The following is a 20,193-nucleotide window of genomic DNA, read 5'->3' on the forward strand; positions in this document are numbered from 1 at the left end:
GCCGCGTAAGCAGAGGCCCCGCCCCAGCCCGGGGGAACCCGCGGGGCCCGAGCCCCCGCTCGCCGCCGCTCGGCCCCGGGCCCCTGCGCGAGGCGGGGCCGTGTAGGCCCCGCCCCGTAGGCCCCGCCCCCGCCCCGCGCCGGCGCCGCGCGTCGCGGGGAGGTGACGTCGGCGGGCGCGCGGCCGGCGGGGGGGCCGCCATGCACCGGCGGGGCGTGGGCGCGGGCGCCGTCGCCAAGAAGAAGCTGGCGGAGGTGAGGGGGCGGCGGGGCCCGCGGCCGGGACGGGCGTGCGGGGCGCCGGTCCGCGGAGGGCGGCCCCGGCGGGAGCGCAGGGTGCCCTCTGGTAACTTCCTCGCTTGCCCGGGGCCGCGGGTCCTTCTGATTCACGCGTCCTTAAGGAGCGCCGCCTCCTCCGGTCTGGGGTTTGTTCGCCCGTTTCCCGGCGCCGTCCCCAGCGCCCTGTTTTCTTCCTGCAGGCAAAGTACAAGGAGCGAGGGACGGTCCTGGCCGAAGACCAGTTGGCCCAGGTGGGAGGTCGCCCCTGCCGTGGCGTGGCTTGCGGTGGTGAGCCTAGCCTCAGACCTGAGCTTCGTTTTGCGTCCTGCTTTGGGTTCTGCCTCCCTTCCCGTCGCCTCCGAAACATCTCCGTTCTGTGGGGTTGTTTCTGTGCCATGCACGGCACAGGATATCTGTTGCCGTCCTTCTGAGCCCAACTATGGGTTCAGAATAGCCTTGTCTTCTGTCCACTCTTGTTTGATGTTGGCTTATATTCAGTGTTAAAGCATACACATGTGAATTTGTCAAGCATTTTTTTCTTGTTTCCTGCTTTTTGAGTCCACTGGTGCCATTTGTACAGGGTGAGCAGCATGTCTGAATCTTGGCTACTGCTTTAGGACTGTGTCCACTTAGTGCATTGTGGGGTCTGTGATCACCAAAAAACGTGTTAAATAAGTGTTAAGACAGAAATAGTTTTCTGTAATTCTCTTCCAGATGTCTAAGCAGCTGGACATGTTTAAAACCAACTTGGAGGAGTTTGCCAGCAAACACAAGCAAGAGATCCGTAAAAGCCCAGAGTTCCGGGTCCAGTTCCAGGATATGTGTGCAACAATTGGAGTGGATCCTCTGGCATGTGAGGAGCAGGCACCAGGGGTTAATGACTAAAGATTTGTTTTACTGTTCTTCTGTTGTAAACAGTTCTTAGTGGAGCTGATGGAAGTTGTCCTTGAGGAAAGCTAATGGTATTTTCATTCTTGGGGTTTGTGAATTGGTGTAATATGCCTGTAGGTGCTATTTACTTTAAAGGGTAGCAAAAGAGGTGGAGATGACCAAAATGGAGACTCTTGACTGAGGCATGAGTCCTCACAGTGAGGTTTGTGAGCAGGCTGCTTCATACCAGTAACTATTAAGGAAGATGTTCTTGCCAGTGGTCCAATCACTTTCCCCTTTCTCACTTCACAGCCGGTAAAGGATTCTGGTCAGAAATGCTGGGAGTTGGAGACTTTTACTATGAATTGGGTGTGCAGATTATTGAAGTTTGCCTGGCTCTGAAACACAGGAATGGAGGTGAGGATCGCACTGTCTGTTTTCTAGGAGAATCGGAGTATACCTTGTCCACGTAGAAAATGAGTTGCATCACTCAGCATAGCATTCTTTACTAGATTTCACAGAATATGGAGCTGATGGTTCTGTCTTCCTTGTACCCCTCAAAACCCCTAGGTAACAAAACTGTAATTCCTGGTACGGTGGGAAGGGAGACGGTGATAAATGACAATCTGGAAGGAGTACAAAACCAGTAAGTTACTGCTTTGAGACTGGCAGTAAGACTGTCTCTAAAGGATCACAGCAATATCCAGAAGAGTTAGTGTCGATCTGTCGGAGGGGAGGGAGGCCCTGCAGAGGAACCTGGACAGGATGGGATGAGGTTCAAAATGGCTAAGTGCTGGGTCCTGCACTTTGGCCACAACAACCCCATGCAGTGCTACAGGCTTGGGGCAGAGTGGCTTGAAAGCTGTGCAGAGGAAAAGGACCTGGGGGTGCTGGTTGACGCTTGCTTGAACATGATCCGGCAGTGTGCCCAGGTGGCCAAGAAGGCCAACGGCATCCTGGCTTCTATCAGGAATAGCGTGGCCGTCGGGACCAGGGAGGTGATTGTCCCCCTGTACTTGACTCTGGTGAGGCCGCACCAGAGTACTGAGTACTGTGTTCAGTTTTGGGCCCCTCACTACAAGAAGGACATCGAGGCCCTGGAGCATGGCCAGAGAAGGGCTATGAAGCTGGTGAAGGGCCTGGATACAAGTCTTATGAAGAGCGGCTGAGGGAACTGGGGTTGTTTAGTCTGCAGAAGAGGAGGCTCGGGAAGACCTTATTGCTCTCTGCAAGTACCTGAAAGGAAGTTGTGGGGAGCTGGGGGTCGGCCTCTTCTCGCAGATAACTAATGATAGAACTAGAGGGAATGGCCTCAAGTTGTGCCAGGGGAGGCTGAGGCTGGAAATTAGGAGACATTTCTTCTCTGAAAGAGTGGCTAGGCATTGGGACGAGTTGCCCAGGGAGGTGGTGGAGTCACCGTCCCTGGGGGTGTTCAAGGAAAGGTTGGACCTGGCGCTTAGGGACATGATTTAGTGGGTGACATTGGTGGTAGGGGGATGGTTGGACCAGGTGATCTTGGAGGTCTTTTCCCACCTTAATGATTCTATGATTACTAGTGGTAAGTGCCTAATGAAAATATACTGGGTGTTCTTCACCCCAAAAGGGCAATCGGAGACCAAGAGTGGGCTACAGCAAAGCTAATTGAAACTCTGTCTGGTAAGTCTGTGGAAGAAGGCAACACCAGAGTGCTGCATGTTAATTGTAGGACCAGAAGTGACTAGATGCTTATCTCATCCAAGGCTTGAAACGGGGAACAATGAAGAATCCACTTGTATAATGTAGGGCAGGAGTGATTCAGTGGTAAACACACAAAGGAGCCTTTACTACTTGTGCTGGAGTAGTTTTCTTTCTGTGCAGTAATGTTTTCCTGTCCCCTTTTGTTAACTCCTAGGTCTGATAACACTAGAAGAACTTCATCAACAAGTGCTGAAGGGAAGAGGGAAGTTTGCTCAGGAAGTAAGCCAGTGAGTGTCTGGATATTACAGGAGGGTAGAATCAAGTAGCATTTGTGGAAGAAAAGAGGGTGACTGATCTCAGCTAGGCTTGAATTTGCTGCTGTTAATTGGACTCCAAATGCTAGCAATTGAGCCATTTACACATGCTCTGTAGTTAATGACTTAAATATTTCAAAAAGCAGGAGTGAGCACTAAAGCATGAAGAACTGTTGTCTTGAGCTGGAGAGGATTAGTTCCCTGCAAATCCAGCTCTCTTACTGTCACAGTCTGCTGAAGCTGCTGTGGTCTGAGCTATAAGGAAGGGACCAATACGTGCCCTTACAGAAATCAATGTTAGGACACAACTCACCATAATTAGTAAGTTGGGCTGAATCTTAAATATAGCACTTGCAGCTTAGATACTACAAATGTCTCTAATGAAAATCTGCACTTCTGTAAAGGGGCAAAGATATGCACACTAAAAGAAATTATTGGCTGTTGATTACCTGAAATTGCAGCAAGTAGCCACTTGCTATAGCTTATAGCTTCTTCTCATTTACAGAATTGAGGATGCAGTTTGAGAGAGGCTCTCTTGGTTTAAAGCTTTGTATTAACCCTTGCTCTTCAGGGATGATCTCCTTCGTGCAATCAAGAAACTGAAGGTCTTGGGAAATGGCTTTGGGATTATCCCTGTTGGTGGAACATATCTGGTCCAGTCTGTACCAGCTGAACTGAACATGGATCACACAGTCGTCTTGCAGCTGGCAGAGGTATTGATCCAAGTGATTTTAAAGTACAACCACCCTGAAAGAATCTTATTACTTCCACGACAGGGAAAGCAGGTTGTAGGAAGTGCAAATTCCAGCATGAATGTGAATCTAGAACTTGTGCTACGATTAGATCAGACCTGTAGGCAAAATTGTCCATGTGCATCTAAACTATGGACTTAAATATTGATTATAAGCACACAGTATTTTTCTCTCTCATTCCAGAAAAAGGGCTATGTAACAGTCAATGAGATCAGGTCCAGTCTGAAATGGGAGATGGAACGTGCAAAGCAAATACTGGTACGTATGAAGGTCTCTTGTGCACAGTGGAGGTCAGTGACAGGGTGGAGTGGCTGTTCCTGCAGCACAGCTGCGTACACTATGGTGAGGATGTTACCATAGCATGCACAGGTGATAGACCTGAGGCAGGGTACGTACTACTTAAACATAGGTTAAAGACAGCAGAGTCTCAGGAGTTGTAGATATTCCTGTGGCTTCACTAGTCTCGGTTAAAACTTGAATTTTGTTAGCTCAGGTCCTGCATAAACATGGAGGGTAGATTTGACTGGATGTCCAAACTGTATCTTTCCCTGCTCAAGATGAGTAAAAATTTTGAGTTCTACACACTCCATTACACTACAATAAATGTGGGATGAGGCCTGTGAATGGCTTCTCAGCCATTTAGTTAAGTTTTACTCACAGTTTCTGCTCTGTTTGAATAGGAACACTTGCTGAAGGAAGGAATGGCCTGGCTGGATACGCAGGCAGCAGGAGAACCTCAGTACTGGCTGCCTGCTCTCTTTACAGAGCTGTACTCTCAGGAGATCACTCCAGAGGAAGCTAACGAGGCAATACCTTGACTTCTAAGTGTTCCATGTGTGTATATAATTCTTCTTGTGAGGTTACTTGCATATCACCTAAAACACAGGTACAATGGATTTGAAATAAATTTTTTTAAAAAAATGTCTAGATTGAGAAGTTTAATAGGACTAATTCATACTTGCTTACCTTTGGATTTTCTCCTCTGTTGTGAATTGAAATACCACTTACTGTTACAAACACTAATTACCTTGTCACAGCAAGAGAAAAAATATATAAGCTGCTATTGCAACTGCAGTCTCAGAGGATGCATATGTGACTGTCTAATGAATCTTAGAGCCAGCAGTGACATTTCCAAAGCATCTTAGAAACTGTTTTGTAGTCCTCTGCTCTGTGAATGAGCCTTTGTTTCACTAAGGAGTACCACAGTCTAGATTCTGCCAAAACAAACTTTATTGCACAAAAAAAAATCTTATGTACAATAGTATATAAACAAGGTATCTTAGAGTGACTCTTGTGCATATATTTCAACTCAATTAGGTCTAAAAATCTGTTGCTAAAACATCTCTGCCTAGAGCAGTCATTTGAGGATTGTCACTTTGAAATGGAAACATTCAGAAATGGTAGGACAGACAACATTAGAGCTATAAAACTAATACTTCTCTTTTACAGCCACATGCTAGTTATGTGAATAGTGTCCACAATAAGGCATTTTCTTGTTTTGTTGTATCAGTGGATGGTAACGCCACATGCATCACAAACAGATTTCAGAACCAGCTCTGCCTTTAAAAGGCAGCCGAGTCACAGCTCTATCCACAATGCTACTGAATGGTGACAAACAACGTGACATTTACAATGGAATTACAGAGGCGGAAGAGTAGCATACAGCTCATGACTTCCCAGGAGATCCTGCTGCCTCCTGAGACCTTATTTCAAGGTGAACACAGCTTTATTTACTCTCACCTGGTGTATGTGTTGAGTGAGTCCTATGTAAGTTTAGCTTTCCCTTGAGGGAAGACAGGGTTTAAGTCAGACTCATACCAATGACAGACCCAGGGGGTGTTGCTTGCTAAAAGGGAAAGGTTCCCAAGTTGTTAAATGGCACACTTACAGGTCAGGAATGTTTCCACCTTTCAGCTTTTCAGAGCTGCTTAAGGAGCAGTGTGCAGGCTTCTGACTTCTACACAAGTTGATATAAATCGGAGATTGAAAATAATTAAATAATTCAGTGATGTATGGGACATTGCCTTTTTGTACATTGCATGGCAGGGGTTTTCTGGCCCCTCCTTCTATGGTTGTATTGTGTTTTTTTTTAAAAAACAAAACACAAGGATGACCATTGGACATTCTCTCACCACCACTGGGAGTCTGAAACAGAGCCACACTGGTGGAAGGTGGTTAAGGAAAGAGCCTAGGACAATGTGCAACTTTGCTTTCTATCAAAGCTCCTATGAAAACAAGTAGATTAAGCTATTTATCAATGAAACATTTTACTGCTGCAATCAAATCATCACCAGGATCTTTTACCTGAAGACACTTTTTATTTCTTCTCCACCCAAGTTGCACTGAATACATCTTTCATGTAACTGTACTCGCAGCTAGCAGATACTTCTCTGACAGGCTTGCCCCTCACAGTAAAAAGCTGCTGTCTAAAACATTCAAAGCACTGAAGTGTTAACTTTACAACACTTGTCTAGCTTGCACTCAGCCAAGTTTGGCAAAGGAATTTCAGTCAGTAACTAGGTGTACACCTCTGAAAAGCTCCACCCAGAAACAGTGGCTTCCTTATCTAGAGTTGCCCCTTATTCTAGCATTTCAATCTGATGGATCAAGGTAGCAGTGGGGAGTGAGGTGGTAGTAAAGAACGACGGAGGAGAATAAAATATTACACTGACTAGAGAGGTGGAAAGTGAGAAGTACTTCAGTTAAGGAACAGCTCCATCAGAGCAGCCAGAATAAAATATTTCTAGAATACTAAATTCAAATCAAAACCTTAAAGATATAGACAAACTAGACTTATTTTTAGTGACCCCCCCCATCTCTGAACCAATGTTTTTCTCACTCTCCCTTCCCCAAAACACCAGGATGAACACATCTGCACTCAATTTATGGATTCTTGCAGTTTCCACTTTTCATCCTACCCTTTGTGCCTAAAGTCTCAGTGGACAAAGTCACCCAGGGCTTGTGTAAAGCCTTCAGAAAGGAGCCCAGATTCCACCACTGCTCTTTATCTTTGGTCTGTCTAGAACAGCATCTAGAAGAAAGACATTAGGTAGATGGGCTCAACAGAGCAAAGAGGCTCCATCTCTCCCAACCTGCAGAAGAAGGTTTCATCCAGGCACGTAGTGCCTGGGCCCTGTCACACCCCAGACTCAACAGAGCGCTCCCACCGCTACAGCTCTGTATTCAGCATGGCCCCAGGGAAGGGCTCACTGTCTAGGAACAGAAAAGCTGTAAAGAGGAGTCGCAGTCTAGATCTCATTCTTTAATCAAATGGAGACAAAAAAATAACCAGTGTAGATATTTTCAAAAAATAACCTGATGCCACATGCTCCGGCTTTGTATCAGAGTAAGTACCTTTTAAGAGTAGCCTGTCACAAGCTTGGCTTTGTCTAGCACGAAGTCTTCTCATTCAGCATTATCCACCAGAGCAGTAAAAGGAGACAGAAGACGACATCCTGTAGTTTTCTCCACTCTGGCATTGGTTTGGTTGTTGAGTCTGTCAGGGGTACTCTAGTGTGAAGACAACATTCCCACAGCTTGGCCTCTCCATTGGTAACGCAGCTCTAAGCTTTGGAGCAACTTTGAGTGTCTGTCTCTGTCTCAGAGGAGCTGCTCTCAGAGTCTATTTCTGTATTCTCCTGCTGATGTTTCTCTTGCACCTTCTGCCGAATTCCTTGCAAACGGACTAATAGGGATTGATAGTCAAAGTGGCCTCGTTTTTCACCAAAAGGATCCTGGAAGGAAGCCATAGATAAATATATCAGTATAGACCTTTATCATTCTGGCAAGAAGTAGAATTAAGAAAGCTGTACAGTAACTGGGCAACAAACAAATAGTTAAAGGTTAAATCCTGTCATATGACCAAGGGGCCTCTAAACAGGGTCATGGTAGAGGTTGAGGACTGCAGGTATTTTCTGTTTGGAGTCTTCTGGGAAACCTTACAAACCCAAGCAAACTTCAAAGACAGATAGAAGGCCAAGCAGATATGAAGTGAATTTCTCCTAGCAGGCTTGAAGAAGTAAACTATTTCATAGAATCATAAAATGGTTTGGATTGGAAGTTACTTTTAAAGATCACCTAGTTCCAACCTCCCTGCCATGGGCAGCAACATCTTTCATTAGACCATCCAACCTGGTCTTGAACACTTCCAAGGATGGAGCACCCACAACGTCTCCAGACAATGTGTTCCAGTGCCTCACCACCCTCTTAGTAAAGAATTTCTTCCTTATGCCTAATCTAAATCTACCCTCTTTTATTTTAAAACCATTACCCCTTGTCCTACCACTACAAGCGCTGGTGAAAAGTCTCTCTACATCTTGCTTATAACCCCTCAAGTATTAAAAGGTCACAATGTGGTCTCCCCTGAGACTTCTCAAAGCTAAACAACCCCAACTCAGCCTTTCTTCATGGGAGAAGTGTTCCAGCCCTCTGATTTTTTTTGTGGCTCTCCTCTGGATCTGCTCTAACAAGTCCATGTTTTTCTTCTGCTGAGGGCCCCAGAGCTGAATGTAGTACTCCAGGTGCGGTCTCATGAGAGCAGAGTAGAGGGGGAGAATCAGTTCCCTCAACCTGCTGGCCACACTTCTTTTTATGTAGCTCAGGATACAATTGGCTTTCTGGCCTGCAGGCACACATTGCCAGCTCACGTACAATTTTTCATCCACCAATATCCCCAAGTCCTTCTCCACTGGGCTGCTCAATTCATTTATCATCACCCAGTCTGTACTGATACTAGTGATTGCCTCAACCCATGCACGTTGCCTTGTTGAACTTTATGAGATTCACATGGGTCCACCTCTCAAGCCTGTCAAAGTCCCTCTAGATGGTATCCCTCTCCTCCAGCATGTGAACTGCGCCACTCAGCCTCCCTTATGTTACCTGCAAACTCGCTGAGGGTGCACTCAGTCACACTGTCATTGATAACGATATTTAACAGTACCAGTACCAATATGGAGCCCTGAGATCCACCACTTATCACTGGTCTCCATCCGGACATTGAGCTGCTGACTGTAACTCTGTATGCAGCCATCCAGCCAATTCCTTATCCAGTGAATACATCATCCATCAAATCCATCTCTCCAACTGAGAGACAAGGATGTTGTGTGGGACCATGTCAAAGGCCTTACAGAAGTCAAAGTAGATTACCTCATTAACTCTTCCTTACCCACCAATGTAGTGATTTCACTGTAGGACATCAGATCACTCAGGCACAATTCACCCTTTCTGAAACCATATCTACTTCAAAGATCAGGTCTCATGCTCACTTCCAGGAGGCAGGAAAATATTACAAATGAAAGCCTCTAAAATCCAGAGGCCAAAGACTTGACCACACTTTATATTAGTGCTACAGACCCTTTCCAAATTAAAGCACTTCTATTGTCATTTTAAATCAAGGCACCCAGCTGCTTTAATACTTTTTGCTTTTAACCCTATTCCTGGTTAAAGGCACGTTGTCAGGGCTATATAAGGTGGTGGTGGAATTTACCCTGTCCCACCTGATGCAGTTCTTTGGTGCAAGCCAACATGCAGCTCCAGAGTTAACCAGGCAGCACATTTGGCAAGTACTAAACTGACACTGAACATGGAGTGACTTTATTTTAAAAATAGGGTAACGAAGACAACAATGGCATCTCTCCAGCATGTTGTGTTCATACTTCCTGTACTACTATTTACAAGCAAGCAGAAAACAGACCAAGGCAGTCACTACCTCTGGGAACTGAGCACAACACAGTTCCAAGTCACAGTGTTCTTCATAAACCCATGGAGAAAGCAACTGAGCCCTGGATCCTTGAAGAATAAAGAAGAGTTGGCCACACCTGACAATCCTCTACCCTCAACAAACTGCAGCCTCTCTGTACAGCACTCTCTGTAGGTATGTCTGTCACAGATCTTCCTTATGGGAATTTCTCACTTCAAACATGAACTCTCCTATTTTAGGAGTGCTTTCATTTTATGAATTAAACGGTCAGTGATGGTACTTACAGGAAAGAAGGATCTTTAGACACACCAGATCGTTAAACCAATCACCTCTATCTTTTCTTAACAATGTAATTTCTCAATGAGTCAAACAAGAGGTGCCTGATGAGGGAGGAAGACGTACGTGTTCATAGGCAAATAACTTGGCAACCTATTCTTTAAAATGTACTTCCCTGCAGAAATAAGCTTCTTTGTTCAACCTGTCTATATGTGTCTGCCATATTGTCACTGTTCCCCCACTCCTTCCTCCTCCAGGAACTTTTGTCTCAGCCAGCCAGCCACTTTCAACCTCATCTGAGAGAACAAGGAGTGTCAGAGAAAAGTTCTTATCTACTGTATGAGCAATGACACCTCAGAAAAAGAAATCCCACCAGTGTCTCAACAGGGGAACGCTGCAATAGAGTTCAGTTGCCACCAGCACTGGATAACCTACATGTGCCTTCCCTCCTTAACCCCAAATCCACATGAAAGCAAACTGTACTGATTCCACTGCTCAAAGCACGACCCACTTGCCTTGAGAGTGACCCAGGTTCAGCACCGAAAGAAATCTAACAGCCTTGAAAACACTGTGTGCCTATGCTGGACTTGGGAGAGGTAGCTTTTTATTCACAGGAATGTCTCAGGTCTCAAGTTCCATGGTTAATTCAAAGTTGAAATGTACAGTTGATAGAAAAAGGTCCAAATCCACCCCACACACATTTAGTTGTTGCACATTACCCATTGCAATTGTCTGTCACTAACTACAAGTGACTTTAGGTATTTTGAATCAAAATTTTGAATCAACAAGAAAATTGTCTGCCACCCACCTGCATTGTCTGACCTTGGAGATAAAGTCTCTCTTTGCACACCCCTTCATAAAAGTCGTAGTATTCCATGAAGGATTTCTCCATTACACTCCTGAACACAATCAGAGCAAACAGTCAACAGAAAATGACAGTGTTACAATGGTCACATCATCCAGGGTTGCACCATCCTACTAAGCAGCAGTCCATGTAATCAGCACAGCTCAACCGACACAGGGCATCCCAGACAACTAACTGGATACAGCGAGGCAGGACACAGAACAAAACAAAATACAGCACTGCTACTGTAGCTGAACAGATTCTGCATGTGGTTCCACAACAGCTTTGCTTTTCTCTCCCTCAGATTTTCATTTTTTTTTTCTCTAAGAGAAGGCACATTTATCCTCAAACAAATCAGAGGATGCAGCCACTGTGCACAGTAACACAGCCTTTGTCAATGTACAGCTCCCGGGCACCACATAGATGCAGCCATCCATTTCAAAAGAAACAAAACCGCTCTTCACTGGACCAGGATGAGTTAAACACTTGCTCTTTCCTGTAGCAGCTCTCAGGAAGGGCAACCAGAGAACTTTAACCTGCTTCCCCACACCCACTTTCTTATGTTCCCTCCCTGCCTCTTTTCCATACCGTAGTGGCTCAGGACAGGGACACTTTCCTTCCAGCATGTCACATACTGCTACTCGGATGGTCTCATGCCGAATACACTCATTATAGTTCTTGCTGTCCCCGGGGTGCCTCTCCTGGAAACAGAATTTGGTCCAGTAAGTCCATGTGACTGGAATGATTCTTTGTATCTCTCTCATGGGCCCCATGAATTTCACTAAGGCAAGAACCCACTACAGCATTGTCTGTTTTGTGTACACTGAGCTCACTTACACTGCAAATGAAAAGCTGGCAAGATTTCCCATATCTAAAGAGCCTTGGACTCACACAGCTGTGGAGACAGACAGCCGATAAAGTTAGCACAGCAACCTGCCTCTCTTGGATGCTGGAGACATAAAAACCTGAGCAGTTTGTTTCCTGCATGACATTATATCTCAAGGAAGCTGTATTAGGAGTCACGTAGCAGAGAAATGAAAAGCCATCCCATCTCCTCAGCCACTTCTTGAATGCCTCTTGTTCTTCAGTTACTTAACACATACAAGAGCTAAGCAGCCTCCAGTCCAGAGCTGGGTTGCAACTTCTCTTCAAGATCTGACCAGAGGCAAAACAAACTGGAAAGGAGCCACGTGATATAACCTGGTTTTCTCCCCCATTTCCAGAGCAGAATTTGCCACCAGAAGCAAGGTGTAGAGTGAAGAGACAGACAGCTGCAGAACCAGAGATGATCCACCTTCAGGTCTCACCTGCTCAAAGCCGGGTTCATTGTGATAGGGGTTCTCAGTCATCAGAGATTGGATGGAGATGAGGACTGAAGAGATACTCTGTGCTGGGCTCCATGCAGGCCCGGTCCAAGTGCTGAGGCATCAAAACAGAAGAGCATCAATTAACAACGCAGGACCAGCCAAGTGACCACCATCCCTCCAACTACCAAAGATCAGAAAGCTTGTGAAACTACCTCTATAGCTTACGGAAATATGACAGGAAAAGCAACAGCTGCTACTGATATACAAAGCACTGGACACTAAGAAAGTTTTCAGGTTGAAGGTAGTTTATTCTCTCAACCAGATGAGTATGCTAGCTTGCAGGAGGCTGGTGAACTTTGCTGCCAACATACATAGGGCACCACATGTGAGCTGAGCAAAAGTAACATTTCCAAACACCTTACAGGGCACTTTAAAGCTATGGCTATCATCTCGCACAGCACCCTGAAGCAACATATCCTACCAGCACTACAATAAATCAAAACCTGCAACTCTTAAGAACTGAAATCTAACTCTGAAGACTTGAACAAGACCATCACTTTTGCAGTTTGTAATGCAGACATTCAGCACAAAGTCTGCCACCAAAAACACTAATGGATGCTCTGCTGTAAGAACGAGGTACCTGTTTAATACATACAAGGTAGCAAAAAACTCTGCATAGACAAACATGATCAGGAAAAGCTGTTCTGCTGCTTGCCCTTAATATCCTGGTTCCAGATACAGACTCGTCTCCCTCTGAGCTGAACAAGGATGTACTGACCCATATATGCTCTTCCTAAATCCTTTCATTCACAGCTTCCCATTTCTGCCAAGGCTGAGACTCTTTATTCACTCTTCAAGACAGGGCTACACTGCATGAGCAACAATGCAGCTTGCATGGAAGTTGCTGGGCCTTCAGACCCCCGAGGTACGGATGTGCCCGACACACCTTAGTGCCTCACAGGCATGCGGCATCCAGCTCATTGGATCAGAAACCTCATACAGTGAGATGTTTCCCAACACACTGTGTCTCTCACCCAGCCCTGGACCATTAACTACCAGCTGACAAGTATCAGCTACTTGGACCAGCTTTCGTTTAAGGGGCACATGCAGAGAACTGCAGAAACAATCCCAGCAAAGGCAACGTTATAAACTGCATCAATGCTGAGATTTTGTTTGATAAAACTACAGCAATTCAAGCTACCACTGCCCCTTCGACACCTAGCTGCCTGTATCTGTCTGCAGCCAAAGGAAAGGGACACTAACACCCCAGCTGCACCAGTCCAGAGTCTCAGCAAAAATCTTTCTTTATTGGCAGATGAAACTGTCACAGCTGGCATGAGGAATATCACACTATGGCCACGGTTTCTCTGGTAGAGCCCTAAGAGCCACTGAATCAAACAGGACTTTCACATGTTTAAAAATCAAGTAGGTGAGAAACGAGCATTTGCAGCAGTGGAGCCTGTTTGAACAGGCAGCATGGGAGCAGCGCTTGCAAATCATTACACCCACCACTCAGCCCCACGTACATGTAGGTGGAAGCCCAGAGCAGTCGAATGGCTCTCAAGGAAGTTCTTAGTGGCTTTTAATCTTATTTATTTATTTTTAAACCCACGTGGAGAGAGGAAATTAAAACCGCAAAAACCTACATTCAGACAGCATTAAGGATCAGGTTGCAAAGCGCAAGAGCAGAAGAAACACAGTGCTCAGGCCAAGACTTTGCACGGGGAAGAAGAAAAGTAGCAGTGTCCACTGAACTACATGCTTCCCTTTCTCCATTCTCAGGCTCTTTTAAAGACAAATTAGACTCTTATTTCAGAGGAATTTGTGCTGCTTCATGACTCTGTTCTAGCACATGATTTTACAGAAGCATAAATGTGCATCAAACACATCTGGGGCAAGATCAGGGCACAGTGCATTGAGAAAGATGCATGAGGCAGAATACTACCTGCAGCTACCTCCTGGTTTCCCACCAAAACAGCCAAAGTCTCTTCTTACCCTAGAATACTCAGGCAGACTTTCCCATTGCGGTAGAAGTTGGGGTTAAACCTCACTGTGTTATTTCCTGTTGTCATCAGTTTGACCCTTGGTGGGTGGATAGGATAATCTGGAGGACAGCGAAACAGGAACAAGAAGAAACCCCCTTCATAAGGCGTGTCAAATGGGCCTGTGATCAATGCATGAATCTGGAAAACAAAAGCCCATCTTGCGCACCACTTCAAAACTGCAGCACCCTCAAATCCTCAACAAAGCCAACGGAAGGCAAGAAACCTCCACCCAGGCAGCAGTATGGATGCAGCATCTTCCACAAGCACACACCATACACAGGCCATACTTAACCCTCCCTCCTTCCCTCATTAGAGGGAGCCACTGCTGTGCACTTCTCTCCCCTCTGCCACACTCAATGTGCAAAGCAAGTTTCTAACGTGAGGTTTGGCCGGAGTCCACAACAGCTGCCTCCCATACATCTCTACACAGCTCAAACCAGAACGGATCACAGTTCAGCTGGTAAGCTCTGCTTAAAAAAAAGACAAAAAAAGATTTCAAATATGAAAAAAAATATAGCTAATTTTAGAAAGAAAACGTCAGAATTTCTGCCAAAACTGGAACATTCCTCAATTTTATGGCCTTGTGCTGATCTGGTCGTATTGTAACCAGTTAAATCCTCTGCCAGGATCTGAAGTTAAGGCCCTATCCTTGCCATGCTAATTACCCTCAAAAATCTCAATAGTGTACCAGGAAATCTTCTCCCACTGGGCTATTACGGAAGTTTTCTCCCTTTGCATCCTCCCAAAGTGATCCAAGCAATCTTCCTTAAATGACCATCTTACTTAGCCTAGGATTTTAGTTAAAAGCCCCAAGGCTGGTGTTCTACAAACCTGCATTTCCACTGAAGGGCATTTTGGCACTTGCGGCTTCCAAGCCAAGGGAAGCCAGAACTACAGCTAAACGCCTGAGGTAGCTGTTGTCTGTGCAAAGACCCTCCCTTTGTGCTATCTCCAAAAATCCAAGAGCCCTAAGCCAGGAGGTGCTTACACTGGGGGAATCAGGGGACTACCAAGTTTGTCGGGGGGGTGGGAGAAGTGCACAACAGAGAAACCAAAAGCAACCCCACATGCACACACACACAACTTTCTCAGAAACCAGCACAGCCAGATGAGGTGACATTGGCTGGAGAAAGGGTAGCACCAGCCAAGGAATGCACTGGATTACGAACACTGTTTGAGCAACCTCACCCTCCCAGATCACTGCACTCCCTCAGACTTAATTGGAAATTCCCAGTTCTGGAAACCCCCTAGAGCCAGGCAGCCAGGAGGGGAAGAACTGGGGCAGGAGAGGCCATAGACATGCCTGCCCCTAGGGCGTAAGTGCACTAGAGGCAATCTGGTGGAAGTGGCTGTGCAGGTCAGACTTGCACGAGACCCTGGTACCTGTGAGAACCAGGCAGGCAGCTCCACAGCAGGATGGGATCTGGGCCCAGAGACAAATCCCATTACCAGTTCACAACAGTTAAACACCTCCACCTTACACAGGTGGGTTACAGATACTCCAGCACTGTCTGCAACTGATAGGTGCTTCTCATTTCCAACTCCTCAAGAAATCCCCCATGGCCAACAGCTTTCCACAGAGCAAATCTCTTCTTTGAGATGCTCTATTGATTGTTTTCAAACATCAGTAGAATAAAACAAGCTGGAACAGCACTCCACTAGAGTTCATAGGGCCACAAAACAGTGCTGGCTTTATCTGTGGAAACTTCTCAGATTCCTGCGGTGGTCTCTCTCCACAAAGCCAGTTTCCTTGATAGCCTCCTCCCATTTAAAATGCAGCCCATCTCAATATCACCAAGAAAACTAGAGGTGCATTGTGCTCTTACAAGATTCACCCTGACTTCTCCCAAAATACTATGGAAATACTCTACTTGGGAGAATCTTTAGAGCGGCTGTCAACAGCAACATGCAGAAGAGCATGAACCTGAAGCAGTTCCAAATCTGCTCTTACCTTGGTCATGTCATGGGGATCAGGCACAACAAACATTCCTGGTGGTGGTTCCTTGTAAATGGACATGATATCTCTGAACAAAGGAAACAGAAATTAGTCAGGATCTCCCTTGGCGTTCATCAGCCCTTGATGCACGGAATGTTCTAGATGACAAATCTGTGTACAGATGCAAAGGGACAGATTTTAAAGATGGAAACCTGTAACTCGAAGTAAAAGATGTTCTTTTTCTTTAGTCTGTTTTCTGGCTGAGCTCTCTTAACTCATCGTAAACAATAGCTGAGGCAGTTCAAGAGTACAAGGAGCATTCAATCAGTCAATAAGCAAGGCATCAGACCACGAGCACCTTGACTACCTGCTGCCTTGCGTTTTACCACAGATCAACTCCAGCATATAGAACTTCAACCATAAACTTCTCCTAAGGTAAGCACATAAAACTTCTCTTAGGTGAATTTTGTTGCTTAACAGTCAACTTTCCCTCCCCATGTTTTCCCTCTCCACACTCAGACTATCTTTTGTATACCCAGTCACTTGTTTTCCCCAAACATACAGTGACTCAACTGTCTTTGAGAATATAACTGCTCTGTCAAATTTGGTTTTAATCAAACAACGGGTTCAAGCATTATGAGGATGCGTATATACATGCAACTTAATCACAATGCCCTTGTTTTTCCTGGACTAAATGAACTGAAAAATAACAAATCCCATACAGTTCTGTGTAGTTTACAGATAGACTGAATGACACCCACCAGCTTTTATTGCCAAGAGGTTCCCCCCATAATCAGAGCTGCACCGAGCTCCAGGACAAGCTATCACTAGATCTTCCCGTTCAGGAAGCAACCACAGTTCAGAGAGGTTTAGGGCAAGAACAAAAACAAGTGTGAGAGCAACAGGAGAGCTTTGCCTTCCTACCTAACAATATGAAGTTAGTGTTTTTGGCATTTGGATCGGAAACTGACAAAACACCTGGTGCCATCTTTGGAAGACATTATACAAGCTCTAGAACACGCAACGGAACAAGGATGAGCAAGAGCCTGGCAGGCAGCAATACTTGCTCTGAAGGAAGAGGAAGAGCTTGTTGAAACACTGCCAGTATTTCTAACAATAAAAGACCACGTTGCTCATAATATCAAAGGCTATCAACACACCAGATTTAACTAGATGATTATTTAAAGAGTGGGAGCAGACAACTAGGTGGGCACCACCAGGAAAGAGGATCACTACTGGCAGGTTTAGGATAAACGTCTTGCAAAACTCCACTTGACTGCTGATGGGGACTGCGAGAGAAGCCTGCTCCCCTCCCCATTGAAGAGCATCTTGAAGAAGCAGCCAGTAATCCCGAGGGCAGGATTTGGGCAATGCGCCACAGCGCTTAGCGGCCACAAGCACCAGCGAGAGCAGCAGAAGAAAGCTGTCCTGGGTGGAGGTACGGGGTTCTGCGGCTCCAGGGCAGGTGAGGCACGAGAGCTGTCCTCGCCCGAGCACCTGGGCGAATACAGGCCCGGGGCCTGCGCTCAGGAAAGCCCCCGAGCACGGCGGTGACCAGGGGCTGCCCTACGCCCCAAGAGGGCGAGCCCCGGGACCTGTCCCCGGGCCCAGCGGGGAGGGGTCGGCGAGGCCCGGGGGACAGTTACCGGCGGCCCGGGAGCACCGGCCGCGAGCCCAGCGGTTCCGCCGCGTTACGGGGCCCGGCTCCGGGGGGCGGGGGTCCCACGGCGCCCCGCTGGGCCGGCAGAGGGCGAGGGCCGGGACCACCCCCAGGGCGCCGCGGGGCCACGGCTGCCGGGGCCGGCGGGCAGGGCGGCTCTCACCGTTTGATCCGCAGGAGGCAGGCCGGGCTGGGCCGCTCGCTGTCCCAGTCGCCGCTGACCGTGGGGTCCCAGAAGGCGGAATGCGTGAGGAGCGCGGCGCCCGCGGCTGCGGCCGCGGCGGCGATGGGGGCTCCGCCGCTCCCCGGGGCGACGCCGGCGCTCGCCGGCGCAGTGCCGAAGCCCGCGGCCGCCCACAGCTCGGCAGGGATGAAGACGCCGGGGCTCCCCGCGCCGCCGCCGGGGCCGGGGCCGGCCGAGGCGCCGCCGCCGCCGCCTGCCGCCAGCACCGCGGCCGGGGCCGGGGCCGCCTCCTCGGCGGCCGGACTCTCCGCCATTCCGCGCCCGGCCTCGGGGAACGCCGCTTCCGGGACTCGGCACCAACGAGTCGTCCGGCCGGAGGGGCCGCCCCCTCGCGCCTCCGCCGCTCACCGGCCAGAGCGTCACCTCCCCCGGGCCCCCGCCCGCTACCGGCGCAGGCTCCCCCGAGCAACCACAGAGCCTCCCTCTGGCGCCGGAGCGCCCTTCCGCGGAGACGCCTCCTCCTCCCCGCAGGGCAGAGCGGAGCGGCGCGGGCAGCGCGCCCTCTACCGGGCGGCGGCGGCGGCGGCCTCCCCGCGCAGCCCGGGCCCGCCGCCCCCGGAGGCCGCGAGCTCCCACCGCCAGCGGCGCGAGCTGGGGGCCCGCTGCGTTTGCTTTCCGCGGGGAGGGGCGGGAGAGAAGCGGCTTCGGCGGCAGCCTCGCTTCCCGCACGCCTCAGCCCGCGGAGGCAGGCCGAGCCCCCAGCAGGGCGGAAGCTGAGCACGGCCCCAGGCCGCTCCCGACCCCCCCCGGGGCGGAGCCGCCCGCCACGACCTGCCAGGAAGCACCCGCGGCCCCCGTCCGCGGCCCGTCTGCGGGCGCCGAGAGGAGGCGGCGCAGGAGGCCCCGCTGCCAGCCCCGCGCACCTCCGGCAGCGCCAGGCGGCACCTGCCCGCTGACCCGTTTCACTTCCGAGACCCCTGCTGCTGTACCAGAGATACAACAAATAAATAAATCGTATTTAACCACAGTTACACGCACAAAAGACCCATATTAGGAAGAATAAAAGGTCAGGTAGCGCTGCCCTGCGTTCTTGAGGCAATAAATGCAAGCGGCTGACATGCTAATAGCTGCAGCCAGCTATTAACAGCCAGGTTTTAGACTGAAGGTTCCTAAGCATGATATTACTGACCTGGCCATTCAGTTCATTCTAGACCTCGACTGATCACGTCATTTTGCCTTCCTGCTTCACAGGAAGCACAAATAAGCTTTCCCAGATATTTAGAGAAGTCTTGTAGTAACCCTGCAGCAGTCTCTCCCTAGATCACAGTCTCAGAGGTGGCAGCTGTCTGTAATGCACTACAAAGACTTCTCTTTAAAGAAAACATGGAAAAAAAAAACCCACAAGTTAACTCGTGTATCACCCCCTCTGCCAACAGGGGTTCCTGCTACTGCAGCCTGGGATGCTGCTTGGCATAGTTAAGACAAAATCTGAGGCTCAGTTAGAGTAGAAAAAAGGGCACAGAGGACAGTCTTCTCCTTTGCACAACTACACATTTGTCCCTAGCAGCCAGACCATCTGACTATGTAGAATCTTTCTCCTTCTTCAGCCAGGGAGTCTCCTCTGAGCTCTTTTTGGTTTCAGAGCCACTTTTCTCCAAGTAGTCTCAAGGACAGTTTTTGTCTGTTTGTTCTTAAGCACAAGTCAAAATCCTTGTCTCACTCCCTTACCCTCACAGGGCATAAGCAGCTCTTACAAAGGAAGACAGAGCGGTTACTGTACCCCGCTCACATCCCCCAAGGAGGTCACAACCATGCTTCAGAGGCTTTAGTATACACAGCAGCTGCATTAATTCAATTACCTAAAGCAGATAACCAGACAAGCTTCCCAAATGGTCACCGTCCTACCTTCCTTAAAGGCACAGCTGACTTACCACAAGGTCCAAGATTCAGGTTAGATTTTAGAATTTCTGCCTAGTATACTCCAATCTCTAAAACAACTGAGGCATAGAACTGTTGGGGAAGACCACAGCTGTGGTCCTTTATTTAAACTGATGCTTTGAAGAAGCCTATGAATAGTGTGACCTTGAAACCAGCTCTTCTTTGTGAAAGAAAATTCAGATGATACGGTAAATCCTTGTGTATTTACTGTTTATTTAATTTTTCCAATGCCCTTAATACACTACAATTCTAAGCACACTCATCTGCACCCATCACCTTTTCAATATTGTCTTCGCAAAATAAAGTGGATATAGCATTTTCATTAATAGTATGTGGAGAAAACAACGCTTTATCAGCTCACATAAGTATTTGCTTTACTAGGGCAAAACTTCTTGGGATTTCTGAATAGATATG

The 20,193-nt window shown here is 47.9% G+C and overlaps 2 protein-coding genes across 7 annotated transcripts; one reads left to right on the plus strand and one right to left on the minus strand.

Moving 5' to 3' along the window:
- Positions 1-114: 114 nt before the first annotated feature.
- On the plus strand, positions 115-4,962 carry SNF8 (SNF8 subunit of ESCRT-II). Of its 6 annotated transcripts, none has more exons than XM_083809423.1 (8): positions 115-254; positions 479-529; positions 993-1,131; positions 1,461-1,565; positions 3,040-3,112; positions 3,711-3,852; positions 4,075-4,149; positions 4,572-4,962. In XM_083809423.1, exons 1-8 carry the CDS (start codon positions 201-203, stop codon positions 4,707-4,709), a joined length of 777 nt encoding a protein of 258 aa, XP_083665549.1. In that variant the 5' UTR covers positions 115-200; the 3' UTR covers positions 4,710-4,962. The 6 variants fall into 6 exon arrangements, with proteins under 6 accessions (XP_083665549.1, XP_083665552.1, XP_083665554.1 ...); XM_083809426.1 differs by having other exon boundaries at positions 137-254; positions 479-566; XM_083809425.1 differs by lacking the exon at positions 115-254 and adding an exon at positions 272-345.
- A 139-nt stretch (positions 4,963-5,101) lies between these two features.
- UBE2Z (ubiquitin conjugating enzyme E2 Z) lies at positions 5,102-18,303 on the minus strand. The gene is made up of 7 exons (XM_083809422.1): positions 17,821-18,303; positions 16,013-16,085; positions 14,012-14,199; positions 12,017-12,128; positions 11,298-11,410; positions 10,674-10,764; positions 5,102-7,625 (listed from the first exon to the last, which is right to left on the minus strand). The coding sequence occupies exons 1-7, from the start codon at positions 18,153-18,155 to the stop codon at positions 7,455-7,457; spliced, it is 1,083 nt and encodes a 360-aa protein (XP_083665548.1). The 5' UTR covers positions 18,156-18,303; the 3' UTR covers positions 5,102-7,454.
- Between the last annotated feature and the right edge of the window lie 1,890 nt (positions 18,304-20,193).

This window comes from Anser anser, assembly GCF_964211835.1.
Source record: "Anser anser genome assembly, chromosome: 23".
Classification (NCBI taxonomy): domain Eukaryota; kingdom Metazoa; phylum Chordata; class Aves; order Anseriformes; family Anatidae; genus Anser; species Anser anser.

Excerpts from the sequence above, each read along its gene's own strand:
- SNF8 (XM_083809423.1), top strand. The coding sequence starts at position 201 with ATGCACCGGCGGGGCGTGGGCGCGGGCGCCGTCGCCAAGAAGAAGCTG. Across the intron at positions 255-478 it reads CCAAGAAGAAGCTGGCGGAG|GCAAAGTACAAGGAGCGAGG; the intron begins GTGAGGGGGCGG and ends TTCTTCCTGCAG. Across the intron at positions 3,853-4,074 it reads TCGTCTTGCAGCTGGCAGAG|AAAAAGGGCTATGTAACAGT; the intron begins GTATTGATCCAA and ends CTCTCATTCCAG.
- UBE2Z (XM_083809422.1), bottom strand. The coding sequence starts at position 18,155 with ATGGCGGAGAGTCCGGCCGCCGAGGAGGCGGCCCCGGCCCCGGCCGCG. Across the intron at positions 11,411-12,016 it reads ATGAACCCGGCTTTGAGCAG|GAGAGGCACCCCGGGGACAG; the intron begins GTGAGACCTGAA and ends TTCTGTTTCCAG. Across the intron at positions 7,626-10,673 it reads TCCAAGGTCAGACAATGCAG|GATCCTTTTGGTGAAAAACG; the intron begins GTGGGTGGCAGA and ends GCTTCCTTCCAG.